The sequence below is a fragment of the Carassius auratus genome, chromosome 2, assembly GCF_003368295.1.
Source record: "Carassius auratus strain Wakin chromosome 2, ASM336829v1, whole genome shotgun sequence".
NCBI classification, from domain to species: Eukaryota; Metazoa; Chordata; class Actinopteri; order Cypriniformes; family Cyprinidae; genus Carassius; species Carassius auratus.
The window spans coordinates 15,565,947-15,582,116 of record NC_039244.1 but is presented as its reverse complement, the minus strand read 5'-3'; the positions used below and the strand labels follow the sequence as shown (position 1 = coordinate 15,582,116).

The 16,170-nt window shown below is 36.4% G+C and overlaps 1 protein-coding gene and 1 pseudogene across 2 annotated transcripts; one reads left to right on the top strand and one right to left on the bottom strand.

The window, feature by feature from the left end:
* Positions 1-1,785: 1,785 nt before the first annotated feature.
* Positions 1,786-11,539, top strand: LOC113117475 (uncharacterized). 2 transcript variants are annotated; one of them, XR_003294168.1, is made up of 22 exons: positions 1,786-2,221; positions 2,809-2,899; positions 3,688-3,753; positions 3,860-4,026; positions 4,116-4,282; positions 4,419-4,510; positions 5,497-5,667; positions 5,761-5,865; positions 6,104-6,343; positions 6,438-6,529; positions 6,621-6,803; positions 7,697-7,876; positions 7,962-8,060; positions 8,163-8,252; positions 8,630-8,744; positions 8,816-8,934; positions 9,017-9,130; positions 9,229-9,286; positions 9,544-9,637; positions 9,743-9,911; positions 10,483-10,564; positions 10,816-10,956. XR_003294168.1 is itself a non-coding variant. In XM_026286185.1 (21 exons), the coding sequence occupies exons 1-21, from the start codon at positions 2,177-2,179 to the stop codon at positions 10,984-10,986; spliced, it is 2,628 nt and encodes an 875-aa protein (XP_026141970.1). In that variant the 5' UTR covers positions 1,787-2,176; the 3' UTR covers positions 10,987-11,539. The 2 variants fall into 2 exon arrangements, 1 of the variants encoding a protein (XP_026141970.1); XM_026286185.1 differs by lacking the exon at positions 10,483-10,564 and having other exon boundaries at positions 1,787-2,221; positions 10,816-11,539.
* An 803-nt stretch (positions 11,540-12,342) lies between these two features.
* Positions 12,343-15,810, bottom strand: LOC113117470 (inositol monophosphatase 1-like; annotated as a pseudogene).
* Between the last annotated feature and the right edge of the window lie 360 nt (positions 15,811-16,170).

Sequence of the window (16,170 nt, the reverse complement as noted above, 5' to 3'; positions counted from 1 at the left end):
GTGCATGTATGTGATGAGGGGGACTTACAAGGCTTAATGCACAGCTGGGGTAAATTTGCTCCAGGGGCAATACCGAAGAAGGCCTGCTGTTGCCAAAGTGAAATGCATGGAGAGTCTGTGCAATGAAGTGTGCTTCCATTGTCTGGAAGTAGGGCAGTGGCACAATGAGGCCTGGACCTGAGAGACCATCTCACCTTGGCTGGAGAAAGCTGTTATGTTACATCCAGGCGATTCACACAAATATGTTGAGAGTGTGTCTGCTGGGGAACTATTACATTTGTGGTGTCCTGATTGCTTTGCAAAAAGCAATCTTGATAGTAGGCTCACTTACATTTTTAATGTGCTGAAATATGTCATGAACAATGTACCTTCAGTTGATCATAAATCATAAATTAAGACGAGCACCATTATTTTCATGTTAGAATCGATAACTGAGCTGGTGCAAGCTGTGTTTTGTAAAAATGAGTTTGCGATGTAATACAAGAGATATGAAAGTAGCTCCGGTAACAGTTCTTTTTAACACAAGCACATGGACAACCCTTTGTAACTTTGTGTAACGGTGTCAGCCGCTTCCAGTTATTTTTGCTCTACATGAATATTCTGTTATGGTGCTTGATATTGCAGTTTGTAATCTGATATCATGTTGTATTAATTTCTTATCATACAAATTAACAATCTGGTTTGATGCACGAATGTTTTTAACATTTATTGACCTTTGTTTTTCTTCTATTTATTCACCCATAGCAACTTTGGTGAGGTTTCATCAGAAGTCACACAGGAAATAGCTTATTTCCGTGATGAAAAATAAAGTTGTCATCGGCAGCTGCTTATAGTAGGAAATAATTGACTGCTGATCCTGTTGAAAAAATCAGAATGTCTGTTTCCCCAATGCATTGCCCCACTTTCAGAGGTCTTGCTCATTCTCCTGGGGGTCACCTTCACACTATAACATAATAACACATGGCAGGTACACATTGTCATCAGCAAAAACCCAGGTAATGCCATCACAATTGAGTGACAACTACATTCGTTTCACTTCTTTCTTATCTCTACCTCTCCATCATAAATCACTGGATTTTTTTTCTATGGACTGTCTGTCCACACACTCAGTCCTGTGTTCATGGTCACCTCATGGGATCCGAAAAACTCGGAGGATGGGAAATAAGCACGAAAATTAGTCTGCGTTATCTCGATAGGATGTAGCACAAGATTGTTTTGCCGAACTACATGTGGCTTAAATTCTAGATGCTGTCTGACAGTCTAACACCATGAGATGGCCCGTGAATCAGACTTTTTCTTTCTTATAATGTTTGAACAGTTGTTTAATGAATGAAGATTAGTTTGGAAATACAATTACAAAGTTTAAAGAAGCATGATCTTTATTGATTCTTGGGGGGGAAATATGTTCTACAACTTTGCCTTAAAGTTTTAAAAAGGAAAATATATCCATTTCATTACATTTTTACTAAATTTCATCAAAATTCCATTATTCACACCCAAACCACAAAACCATATTTCATATATATATGCACATAAGATACATTACTGCCAAGTCCTGACAGAAGCAAGAGATTAATTAATAAAAAATAAAATTAACAAAAAACCTTCTACAATGACCCAGATAAATGATAAACATACAGTGACTCTAAAGCGCTCAGCACTTCACAGTTCTTTCTCTCGGTGGATTGGGAAGCAGCGCCAGTGCAGTGATGGAGAGATTGTATGTGTTATACTGACATCCAGCGGTAGGTTACTGCATCAATCAACGTTGTTTACGTCCAGGGTCGACAATCAGGAATATCGTTTCAATATGTGTACAGTCAGGATTATCGTTTTAATATGTGTCTCTGCGTGTGGTTATCTAGAACACAAATTCAGTTTGGCTGAAAAATAAATAGCGTTTGAAAAGCAAACACCGGGACATAAGACAAAAGTAAAACTCAAACAGCTTACTTCCTGACACACTCAATATGGCAGACTACTGCAACCAGGTTTGAACTTTCCGTATCGGTGTCAGTGTCAGTGAGACGTAAGTGATGTTCATGGACGAAAGGAACCAGAACTGGTTGAATGACATTTAAACTAAAACGATGGAAGAAGTAACAAATATGATTTCCAGCTGTTATTGTAAAATTACTTGACGCTGAACGCATGAGCGGTGCTCGTGCAGTTAAAGATGTCGCGCGTTACAGCTGATTTGAAGTATCAAACACTTCTCGAGGTAGGTTCACTGTCAACACTACCGTGGCAGCTATGGTTTACCATATTGTAAATGTTTAAGAGCTAATAAGCTAATTACCGGTACTACAGTATTAAGGATGACATACTGAACTAGATATTTCAGTAGCTGTCTAGTCGCAAATCATAACGAAGTCCCTTATTCAGAATATGCGTTCTCCTATCTTGTCATTTTGTTTACATTGGTTTTTTTTAAACCCAATGGCTGTCGTAACTGCCCATACGAAAATTAACCATGGTTTTATTGAAATAAGGCTAGTAACCAGGTTTTCTTTTCTGTTTTTCTTTTTAATTTAATTTTTTTTTTTTATTTGTTTTATAATTTTTTTGCGTTTGGATTACTATTTGTATAACCGCAGTTTTACTACAAATACCATGGTTAAACTATGGTTAGTGTAGCAAACCCATGGTTAATTTGTGGTTACAATATAGTAAACGTTTTTGTTTGATTTATTTGTGCGGAAACCATCGTAAATGTGATTGGTTACCATGGTAAATGTGTCTTGTTGAGGTTGTGGTGCATGAGGATCAAATTGTTTACTGATCACGATCTTCATATTTTCTCAATAGTGTAATTATTGTTACCCTGAGGAGGTGCTTAATGACGTCAAAGACGTGTCGACGAATTTCCCTCACCTGCAGTTATATGTGGACTATTATTGTAAGTTTATCTTTGAAAGCACACCAGAAGTCTGATTTTCAAACAGTTTTTTTATTTACAACTCTAAAATGTTTGTGAGTTCTGAACTGAAACTACAGTAATCTTTTTTCTTTTCTCTTCAGTAATTTTTTTTTCTTTTCTCTTTCTTTTTTAATAACAGTGAATGCAACAAAACCTACATACTTCTGTATGTTGCATTTTGCATGTTTTTTTGTTTCATGAATTTCTTTTGTGTGTCATAATCACTGTTTATATTTTGCTGAATTGTTTATAGTCTACATACCCCACAAGTGGTTTCTTTTTCCCTAAGCTATGTTTAACAGCATCATTTTAACAGCAAGTTCTAATGCTTCTTTCAGGATTCTTTGATGAATAAAAAGTTTAAAAGAACAGCATGTATTTAAAACTGATTATCCGATTATTTATAAATGCATAAAATTGATCAAATTTAATAATAAATGTCTCTGCTGTCATTTGAGCAATTATCTGGGTCCATGTTGAATAATTATTTTATTTTATATCTGACTGCAAACTTTTGAATGGTAATGTAGATATCATAATGGTTTTCATTTTTTGTAAGAATGGGTTTGTTTGTGTCTAAACTGAAATATAATTTTAAAAGTAATTATACACTGTGAAATATTCATGGGTGTACAGACTGTAACAAGTCTGTCTCCTCCTATATATATATATATACCATAACAATGCTGCTCTGCTGACTTTTTGCTTACTGTGCACAATTTCTTGCATGTGTATTTTCTGAGGTCAGTTCTCTTCTCTTTTTACAGTCTATCCAAACAATGATAAGAAGAAGTTGGTTTATTTGGGTGGCACCGTTCCGGTTACATATGAAGGTAACTATCAGTAGCTTTACTGTAACCTATAAATAATGCCTCCCAGTGTTTGTAACTGCTTTCCACCAACTGAAACTCATTCAATATCTATAATGTTGTTACAAAGGTACTATGTACAACATTCCAGTCTGTATTTGGATCCATGAGACCCATCCCAAAAACCCACCCAGGTGTTTTGTTTGCCCTTCACCCTCCATGATCATCAACGCTGAAAGCGGAAATGTTGATGCCAATGGTCGCATCCTTCTCCACTGCCTCAACAACTGGAAGATTGTAAGTCAGTTTTATAGTTATTGTACATGTTCTTATTTGAAATCATTGATGTATATATTTAATTCTGGATTTAAATGTTTGATTTCTAGGGCTGGTCGAACTTGTCGATAGTTCTGGAAGAGATGATTGCCGCCTTTCAGCGTGAAACTCCTCTGTTTGCAACCCATCCAGTCCAAACCCCTCCACTGCATCCTCAAGCAAAACACCTGCAAGCTGAACTGGTAGTTCAACCGAATCCTGTTTTGTCTTATGGCAGGTCAGTGCTTGTTTGAGTTTCAGTTAAGTCATTCTTATGAAAAGATTTTGACACTAGTCTCTCAGTTTAGCCCCTTTTTGACGAACAGTGGATACTGATGTGATTGAAGTCTTCTTTTTGTTTGTTTGTGCCGCAGCTGGCCACATACGGGCAGCAGTTCAGTGCAAAAAATGTCAACAGCTCAACATGGAGCGTCCATCTCATCTGTGCCTCAGCATGCCAGCAACAGTAAACATATTTTTTCTGCTGAATACTAGTCTTGCATTTTGTTCACTTCTTCAGATTTTCAGTTTTATGAATATTTCATACTCCGTATATACCAATTTTAGTGTCACCGAAATACTACTATAGTCTCTATTAATATTTTAAATTAGTTTTTATTTTTATGTTGTCTATTATGGCTAAAGTTTTAGTTTTTTTTTTTCTCCATTTTATTTTTATTTTCTCAGTTTTTATTCATTTTTATTTAAGGTTTAGTTATTTTAGTACATCGAATTGAGGTAAATGAAAATGAGAAATGTTGCCTTTGCAACTTGCTATAATAAAATAAAATATATAAAAATATTAACTTTTTAAATTTTACCTATATGGCAATTTCATTTGATTTTTCAAGTAAGTTTAAGTTATTTCTTTAATATATTTTATAATTAGGTTTATATTCTTTTTTTATTTTGGTTAAGATTTATTTTATTTTTATTAACAAAAAAGTTAATCTCAGTAAGTAGAAGCTGTTTTGAGATGGTAACCTGTTTCATTTGTGCTGTAATGTGTCAGTTGATTGCCACAGCTCAGTGTGTCAGAGCATGTCGAATCAGTGTTGCCAAGTCCACGGTTTTCCTGTGGAATAGGGCTACTTTAACACTGTTGCCGCAGGTTGTTTTTCTTGTTCACAGGTTTAAGCGTCCCCAATATTGTGATATTTAGCCACTAAAACATATATTTTACCATTTTTGCATTTTTACTGGGGATGCCCCATTGAAACGTGATTGGGCTACTTTTGAGTAGCAATCGGGCAGGTTTTATTGTGAAAACCTGGCAACCCAGGTGTGAATTTATGATCTTTAGTGGGTTGATAGCCAAAGCTGCTATCTTCTTCTTGTTAGCAAAAGCCATGCTGATCTAATAACACTGTTTAAATGCATTGGTTTAGTGTCATTAATGGTTTCAGACTTTCCTTTTCTATTCTTGGCTAACCATTAGGTTTCTTTTCCTAGGCCTACCCAAGAGTACAAAGTCCCAGATGAACCTGAATCAAGCCAGTGAAACAGATATGAGCGGGGTAAGGAGATCATACACGCAAGAGCTGCTGGATTTCGGGATCACGTTTGGTGCTCAAGCTTTGGAGACTAACCACCAAACAAACCCATTTATTTCTCCTGCCTCAGGTAATAGGTTTGGTTTTTTTTTTTTTTGTTTTTTTTTTTTTTCAGTTGTAATATTTTGAATTTTGAATTAATTAAGGATTTTCTCTGCTTCAGTTCCCACCAGCAATGCTTCTAATGTTGATGACATAGACGACCTGTTCAAAAGCCTTCAATTACAAAGAGTTGTCAACATGTACCAGTTGAGCAACAGGGACAAAGGTAAATAGCAGAACATTTAACAGTGTTCTTAAAGACTTGATGAATGTCTTGACTTGAAAAAATCTCTACAGAGAAAATGTCCATTATTTTCTATTATTTCCATAATAATGATTCAGGAGTTTAATAGTGCCCTTACACTTTTTCAGCAGTCAGTCTTGGTTCAGTTGTGAGAAACACTGTTGTGTAAAACAATGCAGATAATACACTGAACTAAAAAAGACTCCATTTTTTTTTTAAGATGTTCATCATGCTGGAGGAGTGTGGCAGGATTGTGGTGGTGGAGTTCAGTCCAGCTTAGTGGATGATTGTCACAAGGTTGTGGTAAGCCGGCTTCCTGTGGGCGTCTCTCCCAGCAAGATGAAGAACAAGCTCATCATCTTCTTCCAGCGGAGACAGAATGCAGGAGGAGAGGTTCTAGATGTCAAATACCCTGCAGCACTGCCAGACCAGGCCTGGGTGCTCTTCAGACGCCAAAGAGGTAAAATAGAACATAACTGTTCACCTCCACTAACCAAAAAAGATTCTATTTAATTGAAAAGTTTACTGTTCGCTTTTGTGTTGTTGTTTTTCAGACGCAGAGTATGTTCTGAGGCAGCCCGACAGGGTGATTACCATTAATGAGCAGCCATTTCTTATTCAGCTGAAGAAGTTTGAGGACATGGAGGTAAGAGGAGGCCAAATCAGGATAGCACGTCACCTATTTTTTACTCATTCATTTTGTACAGGATTGCATTACAGAAAGATCCTACTTTCAGCTCCCAGGTGGTGTTGAAGGTGAGAAAGCTAAAGTGTTTAGGAGCATCTTGAGTCTGGAAGGGTGCAGTTTCAGCTCCACGGATGTTCTGGAAGCAGTGCAGTCATGCCGAGACTTCCCCTCTGCTCTGAAATATCTCTGCCATGATTGCCCTATATGCCAGGAGCAAGTGTCCTTCAATAGGGTGAGAATAAATTAATTGTGTTTTTGACCTAAACATATGGGACCACATCAAATTTGAACAGATAAGAGTTCTTTTTAAAGAGTTCCGCAGCATGTTTAGCAGCGGCAGCTCTTAAAACAGCCAAAATAACCTACGGTAATAACCCAGCTGCTCTGATGTCTGTTAATCGAAGAATAAAAGAAAAAAAGAGCTTTAAGGACTCTATATTTAATTTAGAATTTAGTGTTTGATAACTTTATTCAATTTCTGTATATTTCCTACTTGCTGAAGAGCACAGGAAGATACAACATTTATTTATTTTATTATATGTGAAGATTGTTTTAAGTTCACTAGACTTTTTTTTTAAATCTAATAGAATGGATATAGTCAATGGTTAAATATTGGGGGGGAATAAACGATTTCCCAGTGACATCGGTAGTATTGGTATCAGTGGGGAAGTTGTGGCCTAGTGGTTAGAGAGTTTGACTCCTAATCCTAGGGCTGTGGGTTCGAATCTCGGGCAGGCAATACCACGACTTAGGTGCCCGACAAGGCACCGAACCCCCAACTGCTCCCTGGCGCCGCAGCATAAATGGCTGCCCACAGCTCTGGGTGTGTGTTCACCGCTGTGTGTGTGTGTGTGTGTGTGTGTTCACCGCTCTGTGTGTTCACTGCTGTGTGTGTGCACTTTGGATGGGTTAAATGCAGAGCATGAATTCTGAGTATGGGTCACCATACTTGGCTGATTGCCTTCTGACAAAATATACTCTCTTTATGTTGCTTCTAAATTAATTTGAAGATTGTTGTGGAAAATTTGTGGAATAATTGCAATATAAAAGTATATTTAAAAACTTTAATTTGAAAAAAGTCTTTCATTCCTAAATGTAGGATGTGCCCCTCTTTTCTTTTTTCAGATGGTCACCATGACACACTGCTCTTGCACATTCTGTGAGAGCTGTTTTAAGAAGTACTTCTCCTCTGTCATTAAGGAGAAGAATATAGTACATGCTGTGTGTCCACTCTGTAATCTTCCTGATGTACAAAGAGGCCGCAGGGAGGAGTCTATGGAGTACTTCGGTCTACTCGACACACAGGTGTGGAGCTCTAAACATGGTTTTTTTGGTCCATATAAGATTTAGTATTGAATTTAACTAACTGTAAATCATTGTGTTTTTGTAGATCAAGTATTATTTGGACCCCCAGATCCATGAGCTCTTCCAGAGGAAGCTCAGAGACCAGGCACTTCAGGAAATGCCCAACTTCCGCTGGTGTGCACATGTAAGTTCTGTTATTCGCAGATATTTTGTGTGGTTTAATTTCAGGTCTGAGCATGATAGCGATTTTATGTCTGTTTATATTTTTGTTGTCTTTGTTTTTTAGTGCTGCTTTGGGCTCCTTCATGAAGCAAACAGGCTGAGAATGGATTGCCCCAGCTGTGGGAAAAGCACATGCTTTCAGTGTAAAAGGCCGGTAGGTTTTGCCTTAACAAACAACAATGCTTTGCATCATATACCTTAACTTATACTTCTTTCGAAAACATAAAAAATAACATTTCTCAATATTACCGTCCTTTTGAATGGTGGTGAATATATGAATAAATGTTACTATAATCTATAATATTATTATATAAATGTAAAAAATCTAATAAATATTTAAGAGACATACTAAACAGATATTTTAGAAATAAAATGTAGAATTTGTAGATTTGTTTCAATTTGTTCATTGAAAATGCTGACCAGCAAGTAAACATCTGAACTCAACAATTCTTACTGTTGAGCCCATGCATTGTGCTGGTGCTTGAAATCTCGTATTGATGGAAGCCGTTGTTCTGGATGTTTGTTGTCTAGTGGGCTCCACAACATGAAGGAATCTCATGTGAGAAGTTCAAAGAGTGGGAGCAACTCAACAGCCCCGAGTACCAGAACTCAAGGCTGGAGCAGCTCCTCAGCAGGAACAAAATAGGTAAAGCAAAGTTGGTTCAAAGTGTCTTTTTGGAACTTTCCCTGGTTGTAACCGTATCCGTCCCCTTTCAGACTGTCCAAAATGCAAATTTCGCTTCTTCCTGGCCAGAGGAGGCTGTTTGCATTTCAAATGCACTCAGTGCCAGCACGAATTCTGCGGTGGCTGCAGTCAGCCATTTAAACAAGGCTCTGTAAGTTTTGTTATCTCAACAGTCGTCATTATGATTACCACAGAGCTCTGTGTCAATTAATGAGCATCTGTTGTCCTTGCAGGCCTGTACTTTTTCTACTGAGTGTGGAGCTAAGGGTTTACATGCTCATCACCCTCGAAACTGCCTGTATCATCTGAGAGACTGGAGTGTCCCAAGACTAAGGACCCTGCTGCAGGTTATAGATGTCTCTACTGTGGTTTAGCACAAACAGGAAGCAGACATCATACCCTGCCGTGGTTAAACTGGCTAAACTCCTTTTATTTATCTTTTCAGCACTATGGGGTATCACATCCTCTCATGTTCAGCCCCAAAAATACAGCAGGGAGACAAGGTACATCATTTGGTTTGACATATGCCTACATGTGAATATCCTATGTTCAGATTAATGTTGCACCAAGATTGTGGCACCTGAAAATATGTCCAAAACAGCCACTTCTGGTTTAGTTGGTTTTGGTTTGGAGGACTTAAATCTGGGCCGAAACAGAGATATTTAATTACCATTTCTCTGATAGCATTTTAACAGTGTTCAGTTTCTGTGTTTCATACCAAAATTAAAATACAGTACATGTTCAAATGTGTTCCTTGTAGGTATTTGTGGTGTAATGGAGTTCCAGGAATCAGGAGCTCTGAAGGAAGAGCCATGTGGACGAACAGCTCTCCCAGAGTACAGTGGTTACTGCATGTAAGGAATGATTGCTCTGATAATTAATTAGCATTCACTGAACTATATCCTTCCATATACACAACAAACTCAAGAAGTTTTCTCAAATGTTATGCTCCCTTTTAGGGTACATTATAAAGAGTGTCTGGTGGAGTTAATAAACAGCAATGCACTGGACCCTGTGGTACTGTTAGGTGGTGCAGAGTTGAAGGCAGAAATGGAGCGCTGGAAAGTGCCTGTCCCAGAAAAACAACCTTCAGAACCAGATCAACGATACGAGGACAGACTTCGGCAGGTTAGTGCATACTGGCATCAAATCATTCCTGTTACTATGTAGAGTAAAGCATAATTTGTGCACTGACATATCCTGTCATTTAAATCACATTTTTGCTGTTTTTTTTATTTTTTATTAAGGGACTTAACTAATTGAAAATTTGTATGCAATAGAATGAATATTTTTGTGGTTTTCATTGCAACAACGTAAAGGTGCGTTCTGTTGTTCCTTAGCTTACTGTAGAATTGCTGTTGTCATACTTTAATTTCTTATACCCTCAACACTTCACTGCCATCTATCAATGTGTATCGGAGTTTTCTGTACATTACACTGGTACTGGTTTCATAGAACTTCCTACACAATAATTACTTCACTTACCTGTCTAACACAAAAAACTACTTTGCCATTACTACTTTTTCCATCAACTTGTATAAGCCGTACCAATTTTTCCTTGGTTTCAACATTTTTTAATTTTATTTTTTATTTTTACCGCTGCAGAGGTACCGATTCCGTTGTCTCTACTGATAAAGCACAATTATAAATGTGTTTGTTTTTCTAATTTATGCTTTTCATATCACCAAACAACACTAAGCTACTAGCCTATCTACAAAAGGAAGCATGAGGATTTTCTCCCACGTTAAGTGGAAAACTGCAGGACACTTCATTTCAACATGGTAAAATAACAGGAGGGGGAGAAGCACACCTTTAAAATGTTTAATTTTAAACATTTATACTTGGATACTAATTTTAAAAAGTAAAATGGTATTATTTGTACCTATCAGTATGTTTGCAATGTCTTAGAATCAGTACAATCATAAATACATAAAAGCTCACACTGTGATATTGCAATGTATGTGCATGACAGCTAAAATAAATGTGATGATTGCAACTGCCCTTTTTCAAATAAAGTGATGCATCCTTTCAGATCTTAAAAGAGAGGGTTAGTCTGACCAGCGGTGCAGCTCCTGGATTGAAGGCAGCTGCTCCTCCCACACCGTCCCCTGCTTCTCCTCCTGCGGCTGGAGCTCCGTGGTACTCCATCATGAGCCGGGCCGTATCTGAGGACTCCCAGCAACTACTGCTGCTGACTGATTGAAGAGCATATAAGAGCACACAGACTTTATATGCAATTCTGCTGTCGGTATTAACATCAATGGAGAGACAACTCTGGATCCAGCCAAATTGTTTTTCAAAAGGTTATATTATTATGAAAAAAAAGGAAGTCTTTCTTGCCCCTACACAATTTTAATGTAATGCCAGAGGGAAATTATGCTTAAGAATGAGCAGAGCAACCAGCAATGATGCAAGACTTTTATCCATTTTTACAATATGAGCACTGAAGTTTGTGTATCATGCTTACTATAGTCTCTCACTTTACATAAGCTTACTTCTGTTAAAGCTTGTGGCTTTCAAAACTACTCAAGTTCTCTAATTGTTGGCAGGATCTACTCAGACTTGTTCTAACTGTTTTATATTAATAGTGTATTAAATCAGCTTTCTATATGCATCATACTAAGCACAAGTTTGCACTTTTGGCCCTTGTGAAGTGGGTATTAGCATGATCCATAAGGTGTGCGAGGAAATCTGTTGCTGATATGAATATTTTACCGTGTGAATAACTGTGAATATAAAACATTTATTTTCTCACAGTCTCATTTTTTTCTGTTTACGAAAGAGCAGACCAGTAAAAACCTAGCCTGTCAGGTTTTGTCTGTATTTTCAGCAGCTAGTAGCCTAATATTTGTGCTCTTGTCTCGTATTTCAACTTATTTGGCAGACTCATAGACTCAGCACCCTCCTAATTCCACTCAAGTATAAGTGGAAGGCTAAACTTGGTATTACCAGCACTTCCTGTGTCTGTTTTCCTCTGTAAGAAGAATCGCTCTATGTATCCCCCAGTTGTAAGTCGCTTTAGATAAAAGCGTATGCAAAATTACTGTAAATCGATATGCCATGGTGGGAGGTTGTATAATGAATCAGTCATTTTATTATTCTGAGCATGTCATTCTTATTAGTGGTTCTTCATGGAGAGGTTTGAGAACCCCTGACTTAACTCAATCATTCAGGGTGAACGGCGTTGTTTCTCAACGGCTCTGGCTGTTACGTAATGTACTGACGCCAAAAATATGCTAATTTGCGCATAACGTTATCTAGCGACAGTTGGCATTGTTTGAAATTATTTCCTTCGTCGGAGAAAGGTAAGTTACTCATTCTGAACTTCTTGTTTATTGAGCTTCTGTACGTTGCTAATAATAAAAACATTGGACATTGACTTTCAGTAGCTCAACTTGGGAAAATGTTTGTAATTTACCGTTTGCATTTAACGTTAGCAACAAAGTGAAAATCATTAACGCAACATAAAAGATGGCAGGGAAATGAAATATCGATACATTATTTCAAATGTAATAGACCAGACTTCAATAGCACATTGCGTTTTTCTCTAAAACAAGGTTTATTTGACAAAGTCTACATGTTCATCATCTCTAACAGCTGGAAATGCCTCAATCTCTTTAATGATTCTTTCTCCAATTATGTTGTTATTAGCTGCCAAAACTCTTCAGACATCAGATCCATCGGTCCATCTGAGGACATTTTTTAAAAGAAAAATAAAATCTGCAAATTCAATAAAATTTAAAGTTATTTCTTAAATATTATACATATTTTTTAAAACAAACCACTCAAAAAAAATTGAGAAATTATATTGATATAATAGTGTTGTTATTATTAACTAAAACGGAAATTATGAAAAATTTAATATGAATATGAAAAAAATAATAATAAAACAATATATATTAGATGAAGAAATGTAAAAATGATAAATGTTCCCTTGGCACAAACTGACATAAAATAAGTAGGCCTACTAAAATGACTGAAATAAAAATATAAATGAAAGCTAAATAGAATATAACAAAATTGAATAAAGACAGACGCACATAACAACATTAGTAAAACCTCAATTAAAACAAAAAAATAGAAATATAAAAGCTTACAAATATTAAAACAGCACTCATTAAATAAAATGATGTAACAACTTCCGAGAGCTCTCTTCACCTTCAACATCCATGAGAACTCCTCCTGCCTCTTGAGACAATGACTGCTGCAGCTGCCACATCCCAACAGTGGATCTCAATCTCATAATAGGCCTCGACACAACCAGATGCTACCAAGCACATGTTAATAGCAGCAGATCCAACACCACATATTCTAAAAAGGAAAATAAATGAATATTCAAGAGATATTTTTAAGGCACATTACAGTATAATTGAAAAGTACATACATAGTATTAGATAATACTAGATTTAAGGGCAAATCTGTTCCAGTGAGGCTGTGTGGAAGAAACCTGGCACATACTCATGAACTGGCAGGCATGAGATTTTCCTCATGCTAGAGAAAATCTTGTCAACAGCAGCAGGATCTCTATCAGAGCCAAACTCTGTAGCGATGATTGACTGGTTAATCTCTGTCAATGATATGGAAACAATTAGAGAGAGTTAAGATGATCGGCAACAGACATACACGGAATGCAACTGGATCAACATGCTCAGAACAACTGTTACCTTTTTGGTCCGACACTTGCAGTGGCTGTTCATTGCAAAATGCACTCTTCCCCTTTTCAAACCATGTACATCTTGTCTTCTATGCAGCTATAAACCACACCAAACTCTAACTGCAACCGTAGAATAATGAGTCTGACGCGTGCTCTTCCCACTGGATGAATTTCCAACCTTCCTAAATGCATGATAAATGAGCAAAAAAACAAAGTGGGAGCAGAGCGGCAGTTTCTGATTTCATCTCCCCACGCAAAAGAACCATTACCAGTGCGGTCACTTTGTTATTCTAAAATTAAAGAGAGTGCATTTCGAAGCAAACGATGCTTACCATTTTGTTGACAGCAAAGGCAATGAATATAGCAACAAATGGATATCTGGACAAAGAAAAACATATTTATTTTGTATAGCTCATGCTAGAAAAGTTATGGCTGAAAATGAGTAATAAGAAATACTGGCTAAAATAACAGTTTCACTAACATAATTATATTTGTCATTTAAAATAATTGAAATATTACATTATACTCGATTTTTTTTGTCTCTGAACTTCTATTTTTGCAGTAGCTCTGTAGCATCACTGTTAAAGAGTAATCAGCTGGATTTGCTTACTGTAGAGGTAATGAAGGTTATGATGAACACTGTAATGTTCGAAGCAGATGTCAAGAGTCAGTAGACTGGGAAGATTTTAAAACGAGCAGTTCATTCATAAATTCGTATGGCCTTACCTTTACAATACAAACCAGAATACAAAAAAAGGGGCGGAGCTAAGGTCAATAAGAAGGTTTTAAAGCTCTTCTGACACTGTATTAGTATGAAAGACTCAATACCTGTGTCCAGGAAACTTCTCCTTTACTGACATAATAATAAGTTGCTCCACATTCTGGTCTGTTTTAGTGACCAGGTCGACAGAAGAGCTTTTGCACATGATCTTCAGGTCATTCTGCAAAGCGTTCCTCACGATCTGAAGACAACAGAGATCAAAATGTTTCTGTAAAAGTGACCTCGAATTACAAAATCTATTTAAAAAGAATGATGCTATCTCACCTCTCCTGCTTTCCTGGCCAAAATCACAGCATGGTCCATGGCATCCTGACAAAGGGCAGGCATTGTGCCTTTATGTAAGGACCCCCTTTCTGATCGGACATAAAAAACTAATTTATATATTCTCATCAATATCAGACAGCAGCTACAGAAATGCTGCAATGTTGTTACTGTAAATCAATTCAAGAGTCACACTCGATAAAGGCTGTGTCTAAAACCTTATTTTATTGGAGGAGGCAGTTTATGTTTCACTTTAATTCCTTATTTGTACCACTTTGCTGGCAGTCCCTTAATCCCTGCATATACTCTTTATATAGTCTTCTTTTAACATAGGTCTCCAACTCTCTCTGACCAAAAAATTACATGCTGTAGAACCTACAGAACCTGATTTTATTATGTTATTATCAGATAATTATTATATTATCTGTCTTTCATTTCAAATCCATTTTGACATTTGTGCCTAGTAAAAGGATCAAAGTGTCATTTTCACCGTATTTTTGTATACCGTATGTATTTTCAATGTAAAAAAAAAAAAAAAACTTGGACAATTTAGGGGCACTCCTAATTTTTGTAAAGTTCAACAAAGTATTTTCATAAATGGTCTACACTTATTACACTTTGTTTAGACAATCAGTTGAAATGTAATAATAGCTTTAATAATTAAATTTGCTTTAATAAACATTCAACAACTAAGTATTAAGCATTTTAAGTATTTTATAGTCCATGAACTACATGTCTGAGCTACGTTTTCCTCACAAATAACATATGATATATGAATTCTAGCTAATCTTTAGTGGAGAAACCCTACAAATCTGCTTCCGTTCATTACTGGATCATTTATGGTTAAGCCAAATATAAAAGCGGTGCAAACAATGCATCATGATCTATGCACATAACGTATATGATGACATTTCAAACTTGACGAAAAAATAAACAAGTCGACAAAATTCTTATCAATGACCGGCGAAATAAAGTCAGGCTATCAAATTGTTGAGTTTTCGGGTTCTTGGAGGGCCAGACGAGATTAACCCTAAAACATCTGGCTGTTTTTAGAAAACTAACGAAGCATAGTACAATGAAATATCCCATTTTTCATTTTTATATGTATGATAAATAGTACAAATTTCAATTTAATGTTTACCACCTACAAGCTTTAAAAAACGTTTTACCGGTGTCAAAATAAGTCATTCAGTCCACAGATTATTTATTTTTTAACATAAGTCATATTAAACAAAACCAAATAAATAAATGATAAAACCAAATAAGATTAATTTAAGAAAGCAACATGAAGATGAACATACTTCTTTTTGTTGTATTTTGTTGCATTGTGTATATTGGGATGGATGGTTTTCCGAACTAAAATAAAAAGGATCATTACTATGTGATTTTAATGAACCCAACCTTTATTGCAGCACTCAAACAAAACATTGTTTACAGATTCGTGAAAAGTCACCCAAAACTCCCTTAAATTGCATTGCCTCAATAACTTAAAATGAGTTATCCTATACAGCAGGATTCCATGTAAACGTCTGGATAGAAAGCCTTGAGTAAATCTCTGTTTATATCTGGATTTCAATAAAATAAAAAAAATTCTCTTCACAAATGGTGTTATTGCTGGTTGTGAGGTGCTTGTCCCTTGAACCTCTACTAAGGCTGTTATATCCAACCTTTCACATATGGCTTTGATAAGT